We start from the raw sequence: 22,824 nt of genomic DNA on the forward strand, positions 1-22,824 counted from the left end.
CCTGTGATCTAGGCTTCACACTGCTTATAGACTGGTCTCGGGAACAAGGTAACACGACCACATTCCCCCCAGTACTGCTGTCCATGCACGAGGAGCCAGGATTTCTTACATTTAAAAAGCCCTGCATCTTGTAAATCACAGACCATAAAGCCATCTATCGCAATTGCTATTCTGTGATTATGAAACTCTTTACCTGATGAATTTCACCTGGACCCCTCCTTGATTTGTTTCTGTGAATTCCTTACAATCTTTTTATTGGCCGTTAGCCTGTTTTGGTTACTGGCCACTTGTTTCTTTCTGTCTTTTTCCATCCATACCTGGCTGTTCATGATGTATGCATTTGGCCCAATAGCTTTGTGGCGAGGTGCACCCAATACCAACAGTGGTCACTAAATACAGAGAAAAGTGCTGACGTGAAGAATTATATTGCCTGTTACTGCCTGGAGGCCGCAAGCACCCCCATAGCTCCTTTTTCTTGACCAGCAATATCTTACTATGGTAATTGTTCGACCGATTTTCGCTTTCTCTCTATTCATTTGACCAATTCTACTCATAATCGTGCTTACTCTCCGTCCACCAGAGAATTATTTTCTTTAAGTATTTGAGCCTATAACAGGCCTACCTTATTAAAGTGCCATCTAGTACAAACGCTCCAGCTTCTGCTTCCTCGTCAGGCCCTACCTTGCCTGTGCTGCAGTTTATCATGTCCAAGCCCTTTGCTGTCCTCCTACCCAATCAAGGTCTTCTCTTCAGCGAACGCTTCCAATATTAACCAACCCCTACACTTTAGACAAACTAACTAGATATTCTTTTTGTGGGAGTTGGCATTTTAAAGGAGGACCCCTTTGTGCCCCATAGCAGTCAATGGGCACTTATAAGGGCATGCTAATCCTTGACACTCCCCCGAAATGAATGATTTTGTTCAGCAGTAGAACATGGATGTTCTAGCTATTGCTGAGACTTGGTTCAGTGACTATTCTGGTCCAGCTATTGCAGCCACTCTCCTCAAGGACTATAATGTTCTTGCTGGTCACAGAAACCTCAGAAAAGGTGGATGGGTAGCCTTAGTTCACAAAATCTCATTGACGTGTGTAAAATATTTCTGTATGGACATCCAGGTGATGGAATTATTAAGTCTGAGCTAATTGATTCTGCCCTCCAGTACCTTGCATATTACTGTTGCTAATCGCCAACACAATTGTGGCTCTCATTTTCTCCAGCATTTCCTGGAAATAATCTTCTTCCTTATGAAAACCAAACACTCTTTACATTTTGTCGGAGATTTGAATCTTGATTTGAACAGCATCAAGGACTTCCAGGGAGCTCTCCTATATGATACTCTTTCTGTGTTAGGATTCCATATTCTTCAGGCCCCCATAACGCATACAGTGTATGCCTGACTGAGGGATTACCTGCAATGACACACAGACATGCCCTTCTGTTATACCTATTGATTGGTCAGACCATATTGCCATTTTTTTTCATCTGCCACAATTTCAAACAGCATCATCTATGAAAAAGGAATATATGTCAATTGTTTTTTTACGTGACGGACGTTACCTTACAGCCTGCTTTCTTGGACATCCCGTACAAAATATTGCTGGATCTCTCAATGTTCAAACTAACATCGATTATATTAAGGCTATCTATAATACCCATATTTCTAGAATTGTTACTCGATTACTTCTCTGAAGTTCAACATTATGAAAGCTTGACAATTGAGTAACGCATGGTGTACGCCCAAATGCTCTGCTTTGAAAACTGCCGTTAAGAGCAAGGGACGTAGATGGAGACGAGATCCTTATAGCTCCACTAATAGGAGACTTAAACTTGCAAGAACACTATATGCTGTCAATGCTTCTTTGCCCAAAAAATTTAAACAGATTCAAATTCACCAAAGGAGCTCTCAGAATTTTGAACAAGCTTAAATATGTGTATGGTACTTCCTCACCCATGAGTTGTTCTGCTTTGCGGCCTAACAAAATCCAATCACTTGCTAATAACACATGTACCCAGGTCATGGCTAGTATCACCCCTACTGCTTGTACTTTCAATTTGGGCAGCACAGCCCCATAACATGCAACCATGCAATTGTTCTAGCGATCCCAGAACTGGTCGGGACTACATCAAATTCAAAAGGAAATTCTGCTTGCAGCCTCGCCATTTCCACTTCCAAAATCACTGAAAACATCTGAAAATTCTATTCTTGAAGGGCACATTATTAAAGCTCAGATCAAGGTCAACATGTGTCCTGTGAATTCCGAATCTTCTCTTTCTATGTTCCATCACATAAATCAAGTATTAAAAAATACAAACTCTAATCTATTGATACATTACTGCGCCATCATTCCATGCAGCCATTTTGAGCTTGAGACTTGGCTATTGCAATTCCCTTAACACTTTGACCAGATGTTTACCAATACTCTGCATTTTCTCACATTTCCCCCATCCTGCGAGCATTGCACAGGCTGCCTGTAAATAAGAGAATATCATTAAATTGCTCACTGTGGACTACACAACCCACTTTGGCTCTGACACATACTATCTTGAACAACATATTAAGGGGCATTTGTTCTCTCATCCCCAAAGATTGACCACTCATAACTGAATGCATATTCATCAATTCTAAAAATCTAGGGCACTAACACAATTAGATGGAAAGAATTGAAATAGACATTTAAAAAAAAAGATTTGGTAGGGCACATTTTGCAAATGATTCTTTCTCTCTGCACAGCCAAAAAAACTCCCTCACAAGTTCTACTTCCCTAGACCCCGTATTCGTAATTTTAAACATAAAGGGATTGAAAACCTATGTTCGTCATTCGCACTTTTAATTTTTTAACTGTCCTAATTTTGGATCATAAGCATACTACCACAGAATGGGTCCTTTTTCAGATGCACTGGATAGATTATGCTGCTCGCCTTGAGTCTGGGAAGGCTGAGCCCAGATCTATTGCACCGGGAGGCAAATTTCATTCTTGCAAGAGGAGGTTTTTGCAAGATGTGGCAACATTCCCATTTACTCCAATACAAGGAGGGGGGGGCAGAACGAGGTATGAGTGGCGAGCGGAAGAAGGGTTAAGGAGGTACACTGACATACTCCCTCTAAAAACGTTTTTTAAAAATGGGCAAGCCAGTGTAATTACATTTTGGCTGCTTAGGTATGACGGGCGTCCTACGGAAATAAAATGAAACATGGGTCAGGACTTGTGGACAAAATGCAGTTCTTTCTTCCATTGACCAGATAGGGACGTATAACTACTCTGTAACAATGTAACAAGGATCAGAAAACGGGAGCAAGACGTTTTTATCTGTAAACAGAACTTTTTTTTAACGAAATGGTTGCACACTGGATGGGCCTAATACCCACAGGTACTGTGGTTAGGAACATTCAGCTCTGGGTCCTGGCTTTTCCAGAGCATGGATTATTCCAGAATACAGGTAAATGGGAGGGGCATTGCTCCTTTATTGGTAGTTCTCATGTCGGCTAAAGAGTCTCCTTGTCCTATGTGAGTCAGGCTTAAGGTTATCCTGCACCCTTTCTTGTCTCTGCAAATCTTAAACTTAAGGGGACTTCTCTCAGCCAGCTCCAGGCTTGAGGGTTTCCTGCACCCTCCCTTCTCTCAGCCAGCTCCAGGCTTGAGGGTTTCCTGCACCCTCCCTTCTCTCAGCCAGCTCCAGGCTTGAGGGTTTCCTGCACCCTCCCTTCTCTCAGCCAGCTCCAGGCTTGAGGGTTTTCTGCTCCCTCCCTTCTCTCAGCCAGCTCCAGGCTTGAGGGTTTCCTGCACCCTCCCTTCTCTCAGCCAGCTCCAGGCTTGAGGGTCTCCTGCACCCTCCCTTCTCTCAGCCAGCTCCAGGCTTGAGGACTTCCTGCACCCTCCCTTCTCTCTGTCAGTCTCTTGCTTCAGATTCTGGTTCTTAGCTTGAGTTCATGTATTCTCGCAAGCAGAGAGAGGCTGTATTCAGCTTCTACTGAAACTGTGTTAGATTCCTAAAGCGTGACAGTTAGGGCCGAGGAACGTGTCCTAGTCTCACATTCCCCAAAATTACAAGCCAGGATCTCTGCTTATCTAGAGCCTGAGGATCGCCCAACCTTGACTCCTCTCTATTCCAGACATAGCCCTCCTCAATGCATCACCTTGCTCTCATGCCTCCTCCCATCCTGTGAGCTGGGAATTACCCCCCACCACCCTTCACCTCCCTTCCTTGGACCCATCTGGCCTCCTGGAGCTTTCCCCCTCCTGATTACCACCATACACTTCATTGTCTCCTGCCCCTTACCCTGATTTTCCAGGCCTTCCTCCTGCCTCTCTGGTAGCTCCTCCTGATGTTTTGTCGCAACCTCATGGCTTTCTTTTTTTACTCCTAATCTTTATTTTCTTGCAGGACATCAATCTTTTCAACAAACCTTCTCTCCTCTCCTTCCTCTGGTGCTCAACAAAAACCATGCATATGTGCTTCTCCCAACTCCTCTGTATCATGTCCCCCATTCTCCTTCACAAAACCATCTCCCACCTCCTCCTTACAATATTCATCTGCTCTCTCTAAAAATGCTTCTCCAACTTCCTGATGTGAAACAATCTCTCCCACAATCTCTATTCCACCTTCTCCCTGTCTTTTAGCAGCTCCAGCGTGGCACACTTATTTTCCACATAGAGTGTTTGTTGCGCTCCTCGCATCGCTCAAAGTTCGAATGTCTTCCACATAGCATTCCCTGCGTGACAACCCATGCAAAGGTGGAAACGCCTGCTATGAGGGACTGAAGCCTGCTGGAAAGGTTGAGATAACTTCCCTGTCTTTAACTACTTGGTGTTTTGGGTGTTTTTCAATAGAGACTTATGATTGCTACTGACCTTGTGACTGCCCCTTGCCTCATGGAGGGGCTAGGTGGGGGTAACCAGGGTAAAATACCCATATTACCCGGCCCATCATCATCTCACTAGTTATTTCCTTTATCAGACAGGGGACCTTGTCACAACACCCAAAGGGAACATTTGGCCCATTTTATTAGGGACTAGAGATCAATAAGGTTCTCAAATGGTAAATGCTAAGTTATACCTCAGACTTGATATGTACTTTCTCTATTTTTTCAAATCAAAGATCATAATCAATGACAATTTCACAACATATGGATCTACAACTGGTGAACCAGACCTCATAGGCTTTTCTCTCAGTCTCTTTCTATTGTCAGAGAACCTTTGGCAGTGCCATTGGCCTTGCCCATTAGTTGTAAAATTGTCATTGATTATCATCTACGATTTAAGAAAGATAGAGAGCACATATCATGACTACAACTCATAAATGGCCAACTCATTGCGGCTGTTCCATCAATTTTCTGCAGAATTTCTATTGGGTGGGTCAGGGCCCCATACACCCCTTCTACAAACTGCATTGCTTCATCAACTCCCAACTGCCTTTAGACATTTTTAAAAGTACTCCCTAAACCTGCACGCCCCCTACAAATGGAACAAAATAATGCAGCAAAATGGCTGTGATGAGTTAGCCCCTGTAAATTGTGCCACAGCCCAATAATTAAATGTTTTTTTATGTAGGGCCTACTACTACGACAGCTTGGTATCATTGTAAATAAGTATTAATCCCTTCAATTGTACCAACAGTATTGGCCTTGGCATGATGAAAGGTTATTTATTTCCCCTGCCAGCTAACCTGTGATGGTAAGAACAGTCACCAAGCACCCTGATTTGCCTAACTGGGTGATGTTATACTTACACAATGTGGATAGCTTGGCGCTATGTCTGCTTTCAATTAGATAAAAACCTCCAGACATTCGCTTTGAGGTTGAAGACTAGATCTGTTTCATAACTAGACCTGCAGTGGTTTACAGAAGGATGTCATTTGTAAGGCCTGATATGCAAAAGTGCAGACTTGTGCATCAGAGCTAATTTGCCAACAAATGTGATTTCAAAGTTTTCGCTTCTTTCATTTCACACAAAACAATTTGTATGCGTGGAAACCGGAAAAAAATAAATAATTGTACATATTGATTATAGGCTGGCTTGCAGAACGTGGAAGGCTGAAACATGATAATCTAAGATGCATTGGACAGTAGGATCAAGCATGTTGCAACTAAGAGATCAAACTGATATTTGTTCTTGTGAAGGATTCTGTCACATCTGTTCATGTACCTGGGTACAGGCTCTCTAGAGCATGCTACAACTAGTTTATAGTAAGAACATATTTCTGTTCCCTGGATCTAATTCAGGTTGGCCCCAATATGAAATCCCCTTGACCCACATCTTAATTCTTACCTATTAGGTGATGGGGGTGGCACATATACAGCGTTGTAGGGTAGCGGAACTGTGACAAAGATCCCTGCCTGTATCGTAAGCTAATGGATGGGGTGACCATGGGGTCCAGTTACTGACACCTGCCAAATGATGCAAAACCATGGCGGCAGTGTAGGGGAGGACCCCCTGGTCTACCTCACCCTACACTGATATTGTGGCAGTGATGTGTTGCGTGCCACCAATAGAAGATGGTGTCCCTTGGCGCCTGCACCAGTTTGGCATAATTCTTCAATTACAAATGGCCCAATATAATGCAGCTTCAAACTTTACTAGCAACCCGGTGTAGGGAAACCTTTTAGTATCTGTCGAGACTCACGAATAAGCAAAACTTACACAGTGCACAGCTCCACTCCCTTTTATCCACAGCGAGGATACCTGAACAGCGGTTCCAAGGTGGCGCCTGCCCCAGATATTGGCTCTACCCACAGACCACCCAGGGTAAGGTGTAGAGGAGATAAAGTGGTTTGAGTACCACCTCATTATTAAAACTATCCAATAATATTGTTTAAATAGAAAAACCCTCTAGTGTTAGAGGAGAGGGCCTGGCAAGTGGGAATGGACTCCTAGGAGAGGGACTGGAGTTAGCAAAAGGGGATGCGAGTGTGGAGGTAGTATAAGTGTGGAAAGCAGCAGTGTGGAGGTGAAATAACAGACAGGAGAAGGCTGGTGTGGAGAAGGCTGGAGGAGAGGGGAGGTGAATCCGATGGAGAGGAGGTTGGAGACGTCAGGGAAAGAAGATGGTCAGGACAGTGTAGGTAGAGGAGGTGGTTTATCCCGAGGGAGGTGTTGAGAGACATTAGAACGAGGAGGAGGTGAGACATTGGGAGGAGGAAGGGTTGAAAACCGAGGAGGAGGAGATGGTGATATGTCAGGAGGAAGAAGTGATGCAACATCAGGCGTGAGAGGTGGAGAAACAACAGCAGGAGGAGAAGGAGGGCATACAAAGTCAGGAGGAAGGGGCAGTGCAACATCAGGTGGGAGAGGTGATGAGGTGACAGGCGGCAGAGGTGGTCCAAAGTCAGGAGGGATAGGTGGTAAGTGAGTACAATCTTTATTTCGGCGATATCACACCACAAAAGATCACACAAACACAAAAATAACACAATCTTAAAACAAATAGAAAACATCCTAAATCATTTTAAAACTTCAGGGCAAACAAAACTGTTTCTTAAAAGCATAAATAAAAAAAAGTTAAAATAGCAATACTTTCTATGAATAAAGTGCCTGTCCCATGCACAGAGAGGACAAAAACAGAAGAAATGCATTTCGTCCTCAAATGGAACCAGACAGTAGGTACACACACAAGACAAGTTCTCCCCCATTTACAAGTGTAGCACACAAGCGGCAAAATGCCAAGTCTAAATTCTGAAAAAGTGCGCTTCTCTTTCGGGATAGGCGGTGCTACTTCAGGAAACGCTGATGACAAACAGGAGGAGCAGGGGAGGACAAGTAGAGAGCATGAGCTACCTAGGAAAGCATAGAAAGGAAAATGAAGAGCCTCGGGTATGCTGCATGCCTGGTGGACAAGAGTGGAACAGGGGAGCAGGAAAGATCATGTGACAAGGTGCCAGGGAGGTGTTAAGGCTGCCAGGCAATGGAGATAGGAGCAGGAGGGGAAATGAAGGTGAAATTAGAAGGCACTTATGAACGAGGATGAGGAGGTACTAAGAGGAAGCAGAGAAAGGTGGAGCATTGGGGAATGGAAACAAATCCCATGATCAGGGAGACAGAAACCAGTTGCACTCCAGCCCTGTTAACAAGTTCCAATGGCCAAGCCCCTGGTTGTAACCTTGGTGCTGGCTCGACAGCAAATGTTCCAGCCTCCTGCCGCCTCTTATGCCACAGGTGAGGGTCGAACTTGGTTTAGAGATTCAGCAGAATGGCTCTCCCTAAGAAGACAAGAAGGAAACAGGAGCAAAGCCAGAAGGAAGTTCTAACACTAATCAGTGGAAGACATGCAGGCGACACTTAAACTTCCCAGAATGTGAGTGACTGCAAACTCCAAACCATTACTGGCATGAAGCAAAGATTGAAAGACTGTTTAATCCCAAAGACTTCGATTTGTTTGACACCGGAGCAAATACGCTGATATTTCCTTGCAGTCCTCTTTGTTTACTGGAACTAGATTCAGGGAAAAACATGTCAACCTTCTCCCAATATTCCCGCATCTGGAACCAGTCCCAGTAAAACCAGTTTGATTTTTTTAGAGACTTGTGTGTTGTGTATGTAAAACGTTTTCCCAGGGCCTAAAGGCTGCTCTTCAAAATGTCATCTGTGACTCATCAGCCAAACCCCAGGAAAGTTCCTTAGGCCTGTGCTCAGACGACAGGGAAGGGGTACATGGTTAAGAGTGGGGCAGGACACTGGTCATGGCTAAGCTATTGCAGCTAATATTGACCATCCAGCAATAAACTACCATAAAGGTAGTTTACGTCCGCCTTGATCACGCACGGCATTGTGACACAAGGCTGCTGTATAGTTGCCTGTAATAAGATAGATCATGCATAAGAATCGCACTAGTCAAGTCATAACCTTTTTATGTCAATCTGGGAGTGCAGGGACATGCATAATGTGGCAATCCTTGCATGTTCCCACTCACACATGAGCAATCGCCACAGATGCTATTCCCCTCTTTGATCTGGATGATGTGGATCCATATGAACATGTCATATTTTCTTTCTAAGCTGCTACTGATTATCTCTGTGACTCTGACTACCGCTTTCATGTCTCCCAGCACCAAACTGTGGCTTCTCAGCAAAGGGTTCCCTTCTGTGGCGATCACCACGCTTGCTCTGGATTAATGATTCACCGAAAGCTTATTCTTACTACATAATGTTACTAGGAGTGATTAGCCCTGGATCACCATCCCCGGCATGATCAATGCCTAAATTCAGGATCACTAAATGTGCCATGTCATTCTCTGATAAGGACCCTTGCATAAGCAACATTGCTTAAAGAGTTGCTCTGAGCCCTCTAGGTTACATGATGCATTGCCAAGGCAGAATCCATCCAGGGAAAGAAGGGCGGTGTGAACCCTCATGTTCTTAGGATGCTTTTCCCATAGCACTGAGTTCAGGGTTTGAGGTCATACACTAGTCTAGGTAACCTAATCCCCAGTAAACTTTTCCAAGCTCAACTAGTGATAGTTAAGCCACTTCACAAGAGGTGCTTTGATGGACATTAGTAGAGTGGAACACAATCAATATTATCGAGTTTAATAAAAACAAACATCCACACAAAGGTATTATAACAATATATGCTGTATCTATTTGGTGCAGGGATATGGCAAGTTAAATAAAGAGATGCTACGAGAAGAATATGAAAAGTCTTACAGTGCCTTTCACATTATTACCCAACATGCAACATTTCTCCAAGCGGACAGTGCAGATGAAGTGCTGTGAGCCAAATATGTCTACACAAGAGTTGCAGGGGAGTTGAATAAACTAAACAACCCTACCCTCAATGCGTTCATAACTGGCATCTGCAAATGCATCCAGTTACCGGCTGACTTTCATTTAGGTGACTCACCTCTTCAGCACCTGGGCCTGCACAGTGACCTATCCAGGCAGAGCTTTCAGAGGGAACTCTAGTCTGAGATGTCTTACTTTGGTTCAGATAGCTTCTTTAGTAACCACGGGCTTCAGGTGCTGCTGGTTTCTGGTGCTCATAACTTCCATACTATTGTATTCATGTTGCATGGTGTAAATGATAGATTCACTGCTGCAAGTATCTTCAAGTTGTAAGTTTATTTCAACTAGACAGGAAAGATTCAGTTATAGTAAGGACAGCCATAGTCCTCCTTCCATTACCTTTTCCCTTTTCATTCTAGAACTTACTACATTGCAGAATTCTCATATAGTCAGAGCACAACATATCCTCCTCCTACCACATCCTCACTTTTGCCACCCGGCCTAGATTCCACCATCATCCATCACTCATTAACACACTGATTTTAGTTACCCTCATTACCTTAAGAGGTTTGCTGAATTGCGAACATTTTTTTTCACTTTGAAAGGCAAACTTAGTCTAACAAAATCACCCTCCTTGACATCAACATAACCTGTTCCTTTTTTATCATAACTTTTCTTCAACTGTTTTCGCTTTTCCTGCACCCTGGTTAAATGTACACCCATACTCTCACCTCTCATGTCCTTCTCCAACAATTCCTCCAACTACACAGGAAACCTAATGTCCATAGATCATCTTCCTCTCATCAACTCAAAGGGTGTCTTTTCCATATGGGGTATTCTCTTACCCTATATACCCATATCATTGTGTCCATTTATTCATCAAAATCTAATCTCAATTCTCTGCTTAGTTGTATCATATTCGTCATCACACTATTGAATCCTTCTACTAAGCCATTGGCTTGTGGATCATACAATGGTGGTGTGATGTGCCTAATTCCCTTTTCATTCATGAAATTCAGAATTTTACTAGACACAAATTGGGTCCCATTATCTGTGACTATTTCTTTTGGAAGAGCCTCACTTAGAAAAATATCTTGAAGAAATTCTATAACTGCCTCTGCATTAACTTCCCTCACAAATTTCACTTCCGGCCAATTACTATAATCATCCCCTAGTGCCAAAACATTTCTTTATTCAGCTCTCAATCCATTAAATGGCCCTGTTATATCCATGGCTACTCTTGGCTATGGTTCCATTTGCAACTTGGTGAGACCAATGGCAGCGTCCTAGGAATTAGAATCTTGTCACTTTCACTACATCGCCGGCATTCTTGACATATTTGTCAACATCTCCATCTACCCCAGGCCACCAAAAATGTTATTGCACCAGGCACTTGGTGCTATTAATGCCTGAATTACTAATATGTGCACTTGTGATATTAGTTCTCTGTACATCTTCAGGAGGTACAAATCTCTCTCCCCTCTGCAGAAGACCACGTCCCGTGGATAATTCTTCACTGACCAAACCAAAAGTTTTAACACTACCCTTTTGATGTTTCTTTAATGGTCAGAGTACTTCTCCATTTTCATTCTAGAACCTACAACATCACAACATTCTCATATAAGCAGAACACAACAAATAGCTTCATGTCATCATGCACCATACACCCAGTGACAGCAGTAAGGCTCTCTGGAAACAGAGGTTCTTTGAGCTTGTGACTTATCTCTTCAAGTATAGGCAAAGTACAAGATCACCTCACAACTTTTCTCTCTGATCAAGACAAAGAAGTCTGCTGTTTGCAAACACTGTCAGGAGCGCTTTTGGGAGGTTGTAACCGAGCAGGGCTTATGCACGAATCCTCTTCAGGGATCCTTATGTTCATGTTTTACGGTCGTACCCAGAATTGCGAACGCCTGAGAGCAAGCCTTTAGTTTCAAAAAGCAAAGAGGGATATGAAAGGACCCTTCATTGTTTATCACTGGTTTCAAACGTTCAAATATGTGGTGGCCACCCAATCAACGAGTGGCACTCCATTTAACCCTTTAAGTGCCAGGATATTATGCAAGTCAATGCAAAAAGGACAAGCATAGCCATTCAACTTTACACGGCACCTTTCTGGGCTCTTACTCAGGTGTGGATTCAAGGTCAATTCCAGGCTCCATTCAAGCAACATGTCTAGTTCTGGCAACTCCACCTCATACTTTCTGAGGCAGGCAAAGGCCATGAACATGTGTGGGTCCCACTGTTTCTCGCAGACACAACCATAGCCAGCATTGAGAACCATAGCCTCGACGGTGGTGTTTAGGAAGAAATTGAAGACCGCTCTTTTCTTCTAGCCCCAGGAAACAAAAGCCATTTCACAGATCCTACATGATAATATTACTCCTTAGGTCTTCTCCTTGTTGTCCTGTTCTTTGTATGTTAGTCAGCGCCCATAAACCTTTGGGTACCAGGAGCACTTTATAAATATATAAACATAAACATAGGATTTTGGGACATGATACTGGATGTATACTGGGGTTGCTGTAGCAGCGCCCCTTGGATACATAGGTAACAGAACACTAGAATCATACACAAAAGGTCGGCCACCAAGCAATGTAGCCCACAGAGCCATTTGTGTGAAAATACCGACACAGGGAACAGCATAACCTTTGTGTGCCGTTACCCTACAAGGTTTAAGATATTGCCTGGGCCCAGTCGGAATTTCATCAGCACTGAGGCTTATGGACTCGATGGGAAAAGGTAAGTATAGCAGACAGGAAAGCATTTGAAAATAAAATGGTCATGAGCCTTAGGTGCGCCCCAGGACACTGATTCTTATATTGGCGCCCGTTAACAACGTTTTACTTGTACAAAACAAAGAAATACCTGAGAGCGCCCATAATCAGTTGCATCAGCACCTCAAGTATTTTGAAAACAATTGTCAGGTGTATGGGCTTTACATTATGATAATGCTTTTTCCCTCCTCACCCTGGTGCTGATCCAGAAGGTGGCCATGCTGCTGGCAAACAACACATCTGTTTGTAATCAATACACATTGTCGCCAGCAGAGTCCAGGGGGCACCATTCACCCCAAGGAACTGAAATCTGGTGTGACCGTAATGCTGAAATCAAGGGAATGACTCAGACATCCTAAAAATGACCACTGCTTTCGCAGAAAGAAAGAAAATGAAAACAATAATTCAACTAAATGCATTGTACTGAGATGGAGGCTGCATTTTTCTCACATTTGAGGTCTTGGAGATGTGAACGGTGATCAGGGCTAAATTTAAAGGACTGGGAGGAGGCCTTTGGCAACAAGGGATAGGCACGAGTGATTGCCAGGAGGAGAAAAGAAGGTTCCGAAGGCAAAGGGAAGAAAACACAACCTGTTCCTCAGCGTGTTGCGTGTAACATAGCTAATATGGTGCATCCTGGGTTTGGTAATGCACTAACCACATGCAACTTTTGGTGTCCAGTCATAGTTTCGAAAAACAAGGAACGCATGCCCTTTTTTTCGAAACCAAAGGACCAGAAAAAAAATAATTTGAATGCTTTTTTATTTATTTATTTATAATTTTTTAGTTTAGTATGCATAAAAAAGTTTTTAAAAAAAGAAAACGGGTGGTTGGGGGGTGAACCTCCCCCCATAAAAAATAAATTAAAAAAAGCATTCAAAACATTTTTTTTCCGGCACTTTTGGTGTCGAAAAAAAGGCATTCGATCCTTTGTATTTCGAACAAGTCACCTCAAACCGCAGCTTTTCACTATCATTGCAGCCAGGTAAGTATCTTACGAGCTGCAGACGTGTACTGCTCCAGTCATGCATTTAGCAAACTACAAGATCATGTCCATGTTTCTTAGATGTCTTTTGGATCATGAATCCCAGCCCTGAGGAGTTGTGAAGAAACTACTGTGCACATTATGGAAATACATATTACTTACAGGCCCTTAAATGTTAACATGGTCAGCATTTACTTTTCACAAGATCACCATGTGAGCAAATCAACTGATTTGAGAGATCCGTATTCACACTTTCAAAGTAGGCAAAAAAAGGAAGCAACCTGCGCGTGTCACTGCAGAACGACATGAGACACTGGCCCTACACTAAGATTCTTTAGACAAGGTTATACTACTAGCTAGCGCTGAGTCAGGCAAAAGGCAACACACTGAACACATATGGCCATGAGATCCAGCAAAACGGATGCAATTATTGTTTTGCATATCACTCACACCCGCAGGTGGAGGTGTCAGGTCGTTCATATAAAAAAGGGAAAGTGAAGGGAGGAGGAGCACAGTGTCTGAAAGCTCAGGACCGCCCAGCTGACACTAGGCAGGGCTGAGAGCTTGGAAGAAGGGGTGCTTTTTCAGACCTTTGCTGTACTTCTTGAAGTCGAGACCAAGAGCCAAAGGGCGGTGGGGGGGAGTTTCATATGGTGGAGCCCAAATCATAGTGGCATCGTGCTGCTCAGAGTGGCATCTCGCTTTGGGATGCTGGCCAGAGGCTTCTGGTCAGGTAGAGGGTGGGATAAGCATCACCTACTAGGTAGTTGCATGCACAGTTAGTTATGCAGGGCTTTGTGAACCAGTAAGAGAGCATGGCATTCCATTGTGTGGTTGACAGGAAGCCAGTGGAGATACTTCAATACCTTAAAACGAGCGTTATATGGCACAGGGCTTTCAAAAGAAGTCCTATAAACATGCTTGCCATGGAAGCATCCTGTACCACATTGACCTTACGTCCCTGTAGGATGTAATCCTATGTTGAAAGGGACAACCTTCCCTACACAAAGGAAGAAGTTCAGCATTGCCCTGCAGAGTATTTCTATTAATTGATTAGTTGATTAAGATGTAGATTTTATTACCATCGAGTGAGATGCATGAATGATGAGGGTTTTTGTGCCAGGGATGGATAACCTCCACCATCAGCTCACACAGCCAATGGAAAAGCTTTGCGATGATGATAACGTGCAGTAGCCAATGATGTCAGTGGGTCTGGGATGCCTTTGGGTGGGCACTTTCATCAGTACACTTGCTTAATGTTTTGCTTTGTTTTTGTAAATGGGCAAGTGCCCACAACCCTTTCCATTTCTTATGTATGCCCCTACTCTTAAATACCCTAATACCGCTTGCTGAAAAGTGGGCAAAGCAGAAGTATTGGCACCGATGTCAGAGCAGCGGTGGAAAGACATCTAGAGGTCAGTGTAGCGATTGAAAGCCTGCCACCCTTACAGCCCGTGACTCAAGGGTGAAGGGCTCCTGGGTAACACCTCAAGGCTTGTCAGCCAAGCTGTCACCCAGATGAGTAGGGTTTTGCACTTCGCAAATAGCAAGCGTAAGATATTGATTATCCTATTCACCTCCATATCGTCCAAATTATTTTCAAGATAGTAAAGTCAGGACTTTTTACAATAAACACAATGGTAACCATTTGGGAATCTGGAAGGGAAGTTACAAAAACAGTTACAGTGCTTTGTACAGGTGGTTCGGCCATACTGAGCATGTCTTGTATTTGAGCCGCTTAACTCCCACTCGGGGCATTTGCCAGTGTGTGAACGTTTCTGCAACATGAAATCATATCCTAACTTAGAACATATGGATCAGAAAATATATGATGATAGTGTGGGAAGCTTGATCGTGGCGCCAGGATTCCTTCTGCAAATCGAGGACTACATAAAATGTCTTAGAATTTTGTTCTGGCTTGGAAAGGTTTGAGTGTTGCAAAAGCTTTATTATTTTGTCTAAGATTAAATTAGAATGTGGGGACGGTATTTTTGCAATCAAAGACAAATTTATTTTGTATTAAAATGTTGTTCTCTTTTAAAATTCAGATTTATATATACTAAGGATTATTCTGCATTCATACATCAAAGCAGTGCTGAAAAATATAGCATTTTGAAATAATAAAGAAAAGAGCAGCAATGAAGCCCTCTGCTATCATCAACTTACCGGGTTTCGGCTGAGTGGCTCGTGATGAAGCGCCAGTCGGAAATCTCGCCACTGCGCTGCCGAGCCTCCGGAAATCTCAAACTGCTCCAAGCGTGGAAGCCAGCGGACCTGCTAAAACCATAAGGCAACATTCAGAACCAGATCACTGCACCGTGATCTTGTTCTGAATTGGAAAATGATGGTCTGTGTGATTGTGCGCATAGCATTGAGGCATGTGTTGGTGTGAGTCTGTCTTCATTGGCTTAAGCTACGCTCACTGCAGTCATGCAAGCTCTAACTGTGACCCAGGGCATCATGCAGCTACATCCCCAAGTTCACCGCTAACACATGTTGTTTTTACTACTGGTTGGGATTTTCTGCTCAAAAAGGGAAGAAGAGATACCCAAATAGAAATGTGACATACCCTTCATCTGAAAATAGACTTTTAAAAAGGAACAGCTAAAAACCAGAGACCCCCCTTTGTTCCTGGTCCTTGAAGAAATCAATCTGCGTAGAAACTCCCATATCACCCAGATATCTAAGCCTCCAAACTTTGTCAGTCAGCTAAACTTTCCCTAAACACTAGGGAGGATCTATGGGGACATTTCCTTAAGGCTGATACTGACATTGATTTTCTGTGTCTTTTAAAAATGTATCACATTAATCGGAATCTCCTGGAAATTGACAAACAATTGATCACAAGAGATGCATTCTGGAATGTAAACATTAGGTAAATCAGCTACAAACCTTTACAAGTGAGCTCTCCAAATTCAATATGCAAACTTTCATGCAGAATAACAGGATACGGCCAAAGGTAAGCTTTATTTTACAAAAAGCCCTAAATTGAGAATATCCTTTAACAACTTACTAGTAACTGTAATGACAAAACAACTCGCCTGGCAGTCATCGAAATAGTGATCAGCGTAGAACCTAATTGAAAGCTAGGCAATACACGTTTCCCCCTGCGATAATTGACATGGGACTACAGTAACAGCTGCAATAAAACTAGGCCGCATTTGTGCTGAACTCGAAATTAACCCCTTGCCTCGCTCCAGCTGTTATGCTCCCTACTTTGCTAAACAATCTTTCACACTGACAATGGGGACACAGAGTCACAGCAGCGATTGTGTTCCATCCGTCTGAGCTCATGCCATACAGTCACACACCGTAGCAGCCGGTTAGTGCTTACAGAGGGCACAGTTGGTAGCAGGAGCTCCACAAGGGCTTTTGAGCAGACCGTCTCCCACCTTGTGCAGGACATTTGCCCTGATACGTGTCTCTGACTATCTCCTAGTCTGAGATCCAGCCCACGCCCCCTGTCCTTGTGCTGTGACCATGGACTTACTTAAGTTTATCCCCGTGTGTATTTTAAGACACACCATCCTGTTTTACTTTAGAGGGCCGGGCAATAGGGTGGTTGGTATCTTTAAATATCAATTTGTGCCAATTCCGTTCTTCAGTACACTACACCCTCACCTATGCAAATCGCGATCATCCAATTTAGTGTTAGGACATCAAGTTCCCTGCGATCCCCCATTCACTCAGCTGACCTTCAAAAGCCCCCACCTTGTCCGTATATCTCATGCATTTCTACTGCACTTGTGTGCACAGCTTACCTACCATTTACCACCACACCAGGTCTGAATCAGACACATTCTTTGAACCTCCAGTGTAAAACCCACCATGCTGTGTGCCTTCTCAGTTCCCTGGGCAGTGCCTTCTTTTCAGAGCACAACCAAGTGCCAAAGATATCATGCGTCACCAGAAGCGTTGCTAGAGGGGGGCTGAGGAGGCAATAACCCTGGGTCTTTTGGTTGTAGCCCCGGATAGAAGTTCAGGGGTTACCACCAAAAAGGCTGGCTAGCCCCCAGTCCTGACAGTCCCAAAATTAGCTTAGTCGCAGATCTTTTCCAGACCTAGCAACACCCCTGTGCGTCACCCATAGCCCCTCTTTCCTGCACCACCTTGTGCTGTCTATTCTACTGACACTGCACCAACCCTCGCAGACAGTGATCACAGTGGAGACCTAATTGCAGGGCACTGGGTAGTGATTTATTTAGGAGCGCCCATTCTTATTCCACAAAACATCCATTAGTGCTAGCGGCAACACACGCTCATGCCAACACACACACGCATAGCAGCCATAGGCTCCTCCAAGACATTCTGTGGTGTTATTCTAACTCTTAGAAACCACCTATATTGCAGCTACTAAAATGCCTAACAAATCTTAGGTATGGGGTGGTGGAGAAATAGGGAAGCAGGACTTCAGTTTAAAAAAAAAAAGAAACTTAATTAATCAACATCAAATACCTTCACTTGGTCACCTACTTTTCGAAAAGTAAAACAACACACACAATATTTTTTATTCAGAGTTGCTCATACCCTATAACGCCATTATGCAACTGTTCTAACAGGGTGACCATTGCATTACCCTATCGGCCTGCTTCCCACTCCCCTTTCCCCACCAATGACTGCAGCAGCAACAGCATGTCCTTCCTCTCTCTTGCCAGGCCTCTTCACCTTTCCACTACTCCCTGCCCACTTTTACATGGGCCTCCCTTCCCCCCTTCTCCTATGCTCTTCTTCTTACACCATCACACATCTGCAAGCAGCCATTCATTGGGCTGATCAAGGACTGTATCTGATTTTGCCCAACTCCTTGGTGCCAGAGATTCTCTGCCTGCCTCCCTAGCAGAGCGGCCTAGGAATACGTGCATGGAAAGTAGGGGCCGAAAAGTACAGCTAAATCAAAAAGCTTTCTCTTTCATGCTATCTATTATAATCGCTGGCTTATTTTGTGATCGGAGACATTCGGCATGTTTTCTTCTCTTTAGACAATCAGAATGTGTGGAATGCAGCCTCTAATCACTAAAAGAAGCCTACTTTCCAGTTTGCATCGTTCTCATTTGTCCTTGAAACAGCCTGCAGGTCTCTAGCCAATCAGTGAGCTTGGAAAGGAGCCTCTAACTGCCTGCACAGTCTGGATTCCCAGCTTCCCTTTGTGATGTGCATAAACTAGGTACTGGTGAAAAAAAATGGTCAAACCGTGTCCCAGGAAACCCCATGTGAGGAGGGACTTTTCCCCATGCGCAAGTTATAATGGTGAGGGGGGATAGCTCAGGGCCACGCGTTTGTCTTGGAAGCAAGCCAGCGCGCTTTGCAACACAGGTTCAAATCCCGATCCCACGTTTAGAAACCAATCTCTGGTACTAAGCACATTATAAAAGAACAATTATGGATAAACTATAATAGAGTTAGAGCCCGTACAATCATGCTCTGCTGTAGGCACGGTGACATTTGCCCTCCTTGGAGAACCTCAGCTCAGTGGCATTAACTTGGGCGGCGATCACATACCATACAACAGAGCATTCTGATGCAGGATCCAACCCTTCAATAGGGTGTACTTTTAAGCAACAAAACTGGGATTTTAGTTTATTAAAGACTTCAATCTAAAGGAAGAACTCGACCCATGTGGTTAAATGCATTTCCAAATCAACCTTGTAATAATTGTGGCATGGTGTATTTTATTTAATTTGCTAAAATTCATGCGTCGACAGCGGGGAGTGAGGTTGCAAGGGTTTACATGTTTACATGACTAAATGCTAAAAGTCTGAACACAATCCCAAACAGTGGCACCTGACCAAAATATTGTGAGTAGATATTTCAGTATGTGAGGCACTTTGAGCAGGTAGACACTTCTTTGGAATGACCTGAGTGAAGGTCCTAGACAATTCCACCAGCATTAAGCACTATGCAGGGGTCGATTCATGAAGAAGTTTCTTTGACTCACCTTTGATTTAAAATCGGGGAGGGTTATTTGATAACCAAAGAAGCTAACAGGAGCGTGAGTTACTCCTGACTTAGTAGAAGACAAGGAGCAATACCTCAAAGTTAATGCTTGTATAATTATGCGAATTGAATAGTCCTCCCACCTTAGTCTGTGCATTTGCGAGAGCTAAGAGATATGAAAAGCAAATATTTTGCATTAAGTAGTCCTCCGCATCATTGTCGGGTTCCACTGTTTATTTCCTTTTTTTAATTTTATTATTATAAATAAGCATACTAATAAGTTCACTTTCTAAAATGTGGGACATGGGGATTTATTAATTAACATTTTGTAGACTAAATGAAGAGCACAGAATACCCATTTTCAAGAGAAGCGCTTCGGAGGACATTGCATGAAAGCCCGTGTCCTGCAGCTCCCCAGGGCCACGAGTGAGTTGCGGGTAGGGTAACTGCTAGTTGCAGCAAAACACTTCCCAGAATTGAGAGAAGACGCCTGCATGGTACAAAAGGTTAAAACGGAAGCCATTTTGTCTTACGATATGTGCACGCAGACACAGATGGAAAATAAGACTTGCCAATAGGAATGGAAAGGCCCCGCTGAATCGAAGTCAGGGCTGGTGGCACTGCAGCACACAACTAGCCAGCAACTGACCTGTGACGCCATCAGCGTATCACGGCGGCAGCAGGAGCCAATCACCCTAAGGAGCTAATCTGAGAGCAGACAACCAGGGATATTGTGAATAAAAAAAAGGCAAACTGAGCAAATGAAGTTGTCTTTTTTTTTTAATTTGGCAACAGATAAGCAATGTCGTGAGGTCGTGTACATGGCAGGGGTGTTCTGCAAACCCCTCAATAGCATAACATGAATGGATTCTCACACATGTGCATTAGTCACAGGAAATATGTCTTTATTTTCTTTCACTTAACTGGAAACTGAGATCTTTTTAGTAGAAAAGGAGGGAAAATGAGTTAAACGTATTGGTAAATTGGATATTTCCCTTCCTCGGGAGTGGAGGTGGGGAGGAGGGAGGAAGGGCAGAAGGTTGCCATGAAATATGTTTCGTGGCCTTACAAGTGCCTGAGCTTAAAGGCTGAGACACGCGAGAAGAGGTCGTCCAGGCAAGTTTTTAATTTTGGCAATGAACCGGCACTTAAGCACCGCCTAAAAAGCAAAACTCCTGCAATGGTGTGCAGCTAGGAGGGAGATGACATGTGAGGAGGGGCACACAGCTTGTGGGTGTTGTTTGGGTATGTAGTCACTGATTGAATAACCAAGACCATGTAAATCGATGGTCATTCCCTCACGCTATCTGCTCCTCCCTGCCCAAAACCCACCTGACCGGTATCTCTTTAATCTAGCTCTATCAAACAGTATCATCAAACGCTGGCCTGCCAGTGTTATTTCTAAGCAGTCTGCTGAGAGATAATGACTTCAGTGCGTCTGTAAATCAGCTAGTATAATAAAATAGGCCTCAGTGGCGCAGGAAGAAATGGGTTGTAATTCCGTTACAGCCACTTTTTTGCAGAAACTGCCGAACTACCAGTTTGACCTTGAAGTGTAGGATGGATTTCCCTGCAGCATGATGCAATAGGGAAATCAGCCACTTTATTTAAGGTAACACAGTGATAAAGTACCATGTGGAATTACCGCTCATGGTCATACTGCCGAAATCGATACTGGGATTAACGGCATGCTACCACCACTTGTAATCCACTGGTAAACCGACAGGACCAAGTGGCAGTAATAGTGAGCTTGGTGGTCAATTGGCAGATTTATCTCAGAATTACCACCAAACCTGTAATGAGGCCAAAAATGTCTTAACCAACTGTGCTGTCACCTTGATTTATATCTGTTCCTTGCACTGAAGTCCTACATAGTCAACAGTTTTGGGTGATTTATAGCGATACAATAGGCCTTTGCCAGGCATTGCTATCCTAGGCACAGACAATCACACACTTTCCAGCTGTTGCAATTTTATGGCCCGGGTAGTACCATTATGGCATTGCCTGGCAAATGCCTATCCCAGTCCTTCACAAAACCAATGTGAATGCCTTTTCACGGGCCAGGTATGGTTCCATTTCGGTGCCCTCATGATTAGGAGGACGACCTTCTCCTCAGTAATTAAATACGTGAAAAATAACTTACAGATAATTTGCAGCAGAACATCTGTTGTGCAATCCCTCAAACTAATGCTTGGTGACTACTTCCCCACCAGACTGCCAGACAGGAAGAGAATTCCCCTCTTTGATACGTCAGACAAGAATTCCTGCCCACTGCAGGCGGGGACCCTTGGGGTGAAGTGGATTTCATTGGATACAATTCTTGATGTGAAAAGAGATACCGACTACCGGGGACAGAACCTCGCTGGCTGTGTTATGCAAGGGCTACTTATGATCACCTGAGGCGCTGTTTATGAATGACTTAGATTTAATTCGCCAACCGAAGCATAGGGAGGTTTTTAACGTAATTACTTTTAAATTTGAAAGAGAGTGACATATTTGAAGTATAAAAAAATGTTTTATGTGAAAGAGAGTGACATATTTAAACAAAATACAACCCCCCCACCCTGTAAAGGAATGCAGAGGACAGACAGTTTCAAGAAGGAAAAGGGATGAACTCTGGATACTGACAGGAGGGTAGTTGGTAAAGTAATGAATTGCAATAGTTCAAGGATACTTGGTTTCAACACAAAGGGAGTAATGGGTCGTAAAATATCACCAGAGCCTTCGCAGAAGGACCAGTGGGACAGAGCCATTGGAGTACCTTGTACTTGTAGAAGTTCTTGGTGCTCGACACTGTCGAGGCGGTTTCAGGACGCTTTGTCGCACCTGCAACAGAGTTCAAGATGGGAGGCAGCTGTGGGTATCAGACAGCATGCTGAGCGAGGCTGGATGGATGGCTGCAGGCTAGCCTACACAGCAGCTCGGCATCAAGAATTGTTGTCTCAGTGCGGGTTGGCGTGTCTGAAGCACTGGTCAAGGCATCTCAGACTAGGTTAGCAACTGCGGCATGACAGCAGTCAGCAGTGCAATGGGTTGCAGCATGAGGGGCTCCACTGGCTCAAACGTCAGACGCTGGTTGATGCTTGTCGATGCACTCCTCCTAGCTTCTTCACTGGGCTTTTGTTGTCCTTTAAGGCGGACGGGCCAAAGCTGAGGATAGTGTTGCAGGCAACAGCCTTGTCCTTGGTTTGGTTTAGAGAATCTCTGGCACATTCCACCTAGGAAGCTTGCTGCAGAGCCTAGCAGGGCACGCTGTGTGCTGGCTGGTTACCAGTTCTGGAGCTGCCGGAGGGTCCACTGGAGTCAGTATTTACTTCAGTTCTTCCGCCCGAGGTTCTTCCGCCCACAAATCATGAGACACTTGCTACAGTGCTGATCACCTTAGGGGAAGAAAGAGGGCGACCGGGCGA

General features: G+C 44.0%; 1 protein-coding gene across 3 annotated transcripts in view; it reads right to left on the minus strand.

Annotated features, from left to right (window-relative positions):
* Window positions 1-22,824, minus strand: part of PAX5 (paired box 5) — a 688,652-nt gene that overhangs the window by 316,410 nt on the left and 349,418 nt on the right. Inside the window, exon 7 of one of the 3 annotated variants that reach the window (XM_069630474.1) lies at window positions 15,647-15,754. The exons of 1 other annotated variant lie outside the window; for it this stretch is intronic. In XM_069630474.1, the coding sequence (XP_069486575.1) occupies window positions 15,647-15,754 (108 nt within the window). Of the gene's footprint in view, window positions 1-15,646; window positions 15,758-22,824 lie in introns of all 3 variants that reach the window. One more of the 3 variants, XM_069630475.1, reaches the window with a different exon arrangement.

The sequence above is a fragment of the Ambystoma mexicanum genome, chromosome 6q (assembly GCF_040938575.1).
Source record: "Ambystoma mexicanum isolate Mex_15411 chromosome 6q, UKY_AmexF1_1, whole genome shotgun sequence".
Lineage (NCBI taxonomy): Eukaryota > Metazoa > Chordata > Amphibia > Caudata > Ambystomatidae > Ambystoma > Ambystoma mexicanum.